At 33.2% G+C, this 4,347-nt stretch overlaps 1 protein-coding gene across 1 annotated transcript; it reads left to right on the top strand.

Annotated features, from left to right (window-relative positions):
• The first annotated feature begins 1,284 nt into the window (after nucleotides 1–1,284).
• On the top strand, nucleotides 1,285–2,156 carry LOC133312117 (WUSCHEL-related homeobox 3). Its single transcript, XM_061513270.1, has 2 exons — nucleotides 1,285–1,653; nucleotides 1,932–2,156. Exons 1-2 carry the CDS (start codon nucleotides 1,285–1,287, stop codon nucleotides 2,154–2,156), a joined length of 594 nt encoding a protein of 197 aa, XP_061369254.1.
• Nucleotides 2,157–4,347: the final 2,191 nt, after the last annotated feature.

Genomic DNA, 4,347 nt, shown 5'->3' with positions numbered 1-4,347 from the left:
TCTAAAAGCTGTTGCATGAGAAGGGACTATTCATACATTCATGACTATTATCTTAAAATTTTAGGAGAGTTGATTGATAAAAAAAAAAAAACCCTTTGATGGAAGAAAAATATTATCCAAGAGTTGTTAGTATAATTGCATCCCACCTGGATCTCAGAGGATAATAGGTAGAATGATCAACAATAAAGCTATTTCTTTGTGACCGAAAGGATATGGGGTTTGAGTCTTGGAAAACAGACTTTTTTTAATTATATATAGGTAAGGTTGCCTACAACAATTTTCAGTGGTGAAGCTAAAAAAATTGGAAAGCTGGTGCCAAAAATTAGCCAACCATGGAGGAAGTTAGTGCCAAAACCAGTAACTATGGAGGAAGCAAATCATTTACAATCACTGAAAATCAAAAAAAGCTTCTGATTTTGGAAACCAGCCAGTGCCAAGCACTTGTTGGTTCCAATGTGGTTACGCCGTTGACAATTGCCCTCATCCCTACCTTGGATTTAATGAGAAATGATTTTCTTTTTTAATTTTTGTTGTTGTTGTGTGTCTTTATATATATATATTTTTCTTATTATTACATTAGATGATCAAATATGATAAAAACACGGGCAATTGTCACTGATTATTAGTTTAAGATTACATAAATAGTATTGCTCTTGTGATAACCAATTCCAAAATAGTTTAGTAATATAAACATCAAATAGAATTTATGGAGACAATAATAATATATAGGTGATTGGATGTGTCATGATATAAAAAAATTAGAGGAGTAGAAGATTAATCTTTTATTTTTATAAGACAGTTAAATTTGATTGAAATGTTTTGTCAACAGCAACACTGTGGGATGTGGGAACAAGTTAGAGGTACATAATTATGAGGGGAGAGCAAGGGCTATTTGTCCTAGTTAAGGGTATCTGGTACTGAATTAGACACATTTGGAGAGTATCTGATTGATTCTGTTAAGAAAAGTTAATAATAAGGTCATCATGAGTCATACACCCCACAATCAGTTCTCTTCATTCACTCATCTCATTTCAGATTCTCTCTTTCTCTCTCTCTGTCATGAACTGAAACCTCACTTGAATGCTCCTCCGAAAGGAACATCAGCATGAGGCTAGTACTTTTTACCTATCTAATTCACCACACCCTTTTTATGCCTGCTCAATCTCTTTCCTTTTTGTCTCTTCCTCTCTACTTTACTGTATCTTTCTCTCTGTCCCTTCTATTTATACATCCATTTCATCCCCTTCTTGTCTCAAGAACTCACCCCACAATCTAAAGAGAGAAATGTCCCCAGCAGGGTCATCAAGATGGAGTCCTACTACAGAACAGCTCATGGTCTTGGAGGAACTGTACAGAAGTGGGATTAGAACTCCTAGTGCTTCTCAAATTCAGCAAATAACAACACACCTTTCTTTCTATGGAAGAATAGAAGGAAAGAATGTGTTCTATTGGTTTCAGAACCATAAGGCTAGGGATAGACAGAAGCTAAGGAGGAAACTCAACAAGCAACTGCAGCTACAGCAACAACTCCAAGTTCATCATTGCCAACTGAATCAGGATATCACTAACCATTTTGTTGGTAGCTTTGGTTATCCTCCTGCTTCTACTAGCCAAGAATTTTCCTTTTATAACTCACCTAGCTTGCTTTTTCAGGTAATCTTCCTTTTCAACCATGCATGTAGATGTTTCTTTTCTGTTTCTTGTCCCTTATTTTTTGCTTATTCTTCTCTATATTGTAACTCTTGGATGCATGGGGTTTGTTAACTTAACATCCTGAGTAGTGGTCCTAAAATAATGGTTTAAAGTAAGTGATGTAAATGCACATAATGCCACTTCATTCCAAAAGGCATGATTTCAGTTTGAGCTATGAAGTCAGGGAAAAATTGAAGCATGTTTTCTTTTTTCTACTTTTGTTCATTTCATATGTTCAGGGAGGAGCTACAAGCACTTCAGAAAGGGCAATGAACTGCAAATGGAATGTGTATAACAAGCAAAGTTTGGTGGAGAAGAAAGACAAGACACTCTGCAACTATGGTTTGACACTTGAGGATGTTAATCAAGCATCTTTATGTTGCACTAGACCTCTCAAGACACTTGATCTCTTTCCACTCACAACAACTAGAATCAAAGAAGACTGCACCACATTGCCCAAGTAGCTCTAGCATCCCATGATCATGAACTATAAAACCCAAAACTCTCTTGACATTTTATGTTAATAGTTTATTATTTAAGGAAATTAATCTCTGTATACGGTGCTTCTTAGGAAATCATGCTGGAATGTACCAACTAACAAGAGTACCAAGTCTTGTACGTAGGACCTTTGGTTGCACCATGTGAAAGCATTGATAAAAGTTCAATACTTTCTGGTACAAATCCTGGGGTTACTTTAGTGTATCAAAAAAGTATGATAACAAGATTATTTTGTCCCAGAAGACCATATAATGAACCTATCACTTATTTTATTTCTAAGTGTTTTCTGCCACTGCTGAGTTACTGTCTTCACTATCATTAGTTTAATTATCAGATTAATACTCTGGCTATTATGCTCAATTTATATGGATCGGAAATGTCAAACCCGTAAATTGTGTATTGATACTATATGGTCCCATCCTGTTATATCTTTTATGTCTATTTAATGTGTACTGGTTGTCCTTTATTCATCAATCTCGAGTTTCTCTCATCGTGCATGATGCAAATAATAAAAGAACTTTATGAACATGTGGTAAATCAGCTTTTTGTTAAACATATTGAATGAATGAAAAGGTAAGTTGATGCTGCTGATAGGTGTTACTGTGGCAAGACAAATATGCAAGACTATGGACATATATTGCAAGGGAACTAATGGGATGCACATGCAAGTATGGATTGAAAAAATATTGTTGAAAATTTGCATCAAATTCAAAAGTTATTTGTGAGAAGAGGAAGGAAATTATACCTCAGCATTTAGTTAATAACAAGAGTAGAGTGTTGGCAGAATTAGATTATTTTAGTTAACTTGGGCCCCAAATAGAAGGAAGGGCCCCAAATGGAAGGAAGACCATTATTGAGGACAGAGGTGTGCAAAAAAACTGGTTCACCTCGTCCTGCTCTTGATCTGACCTTGATTTGACTTATAAATACCTACTTTTTTTTGAACTGGGTTTAATTACTGACCCACTTTTATTTGGGTCAATTTTAGACCTGACTTATTTTAATAATGACCCATTGACCCAAAACTTGACCCATACTCATTATATGAAAAAAAAGAAAATCACAATTACATTAAAAGAAAAATTTTAACGTAAAACAATTTTGTCAAAATTTTTTACGAAAAATATTTCCATCAAAATTTTTCGCAATAATTTTTGACGAAAAATATTTTCATCAAAATTTGTGACTAAAAACATTTTTGTAAAAAAAATTGACAGAAAAATTTTTGTCAAATTTTTTTCCATAATCTAAATTTCGTCAAAATATTTCACAAAAAAACATATTCATCAAAAATTTAGACGAAACACATTTCCATAAAAAAATTTTGACTAAAAAAATTTCATCAAAATTCTTTACAGAATTCAAATTTCGGCGAAGGTTTTCGATGAAAATATTTTCGTTAACCTTTTGGACAAAAAAAAATTTTCGTCGAAACTTTTAGCGAAACACATTTCCATCGAAATTTTTTGACAAAATATTTTCGTCAAGTTTTTTGATAAAAAATATTTTCATCAAAATTTTCAACGGAACACATTTCTGTCAAAAATTTTCGTAAAATTTTTTGACAAAAAATATTTTGATAAAAAATTTTGACGGAAAAAATATTCTATCAAAATTCTTTAGAGAAACTAAATTTCGTCATAAGTTTCGAATAAAACATTTCCATCAAAACAATTTTCGTCGAAATTTTCGTCAGAACATGACCTGACTTGGATCAAATTAAAGCGGGTCGGGTCAAAATACCTTACCTATAAAAACCAAGTTGGATCGAGTCGGCACAAAAATATGACCCATGCACACCCCTAATTGAGGAGGCGATGTAAGAAAAGATCTTTACCAAAAGAAAAAAAAAATTGGGGTTGGGTTGCCCCCTCCGAAACAAAGTAGCTCAGCCCAATAGGAGTGCAAATGATAGGTAGGGGGAAATTAAAATTTACTCGGTATTATTGCATGCATTATTGATGATTTACAAATTTTTCATTTACAAACTTTTACAAACTACATATATTTGACTGGTAATACACTCTTGAGTAAAGTCTGACTGGTCAGACATAGTGTAATTTGTAAGTTTGGAAAAAAAGGTTTGTAAATATAACTTTTTCCATTGATGAATATATTTAGAATTTCCACATTTCCCCCAAAATATTTTATTGGATA

The sequence above is a fragment of the Gastrolobium bilobum genome, unplaced genomic scaffold (assembly GCF_033153095.1).
Source record: "Gastrolobium bilobum isolate Gb01-03AN ecotype WA unplaced genomic scaffold, APGP_CSIRO_Gbil_v1 utg11508, whole genome shotgun sequence".
Lineage (NCBI taxonomy): Eukaryota > Viridiplantae > Streptophyta > Magnoliopsida > Fabales > Fabaceae > Gastrolobium > Gastrolobium bilobum.
This window is presented reverse-complemented; position numbering and strand designations above follow the sequence as displayed.

What these genes read in the sequence shown, in the direction of transcription:
- LOC133312117 (XM_061513270.1), top strand. Translation starts at nt 1,285, where the DNA reads ATGTCCCCAGCAGGGTCATCAAGATGGAGTCCTACTACAGAACAGCTC. An exon ending in CACCTAGCTTGCTTTTTCAG is followed by an intron (nt 1,654 to 1,931) that starts GTAATCTTCCTT and finishes TCATATGTTCAG; the next exon opens with GGAGGAGCTACAAGCACTTC.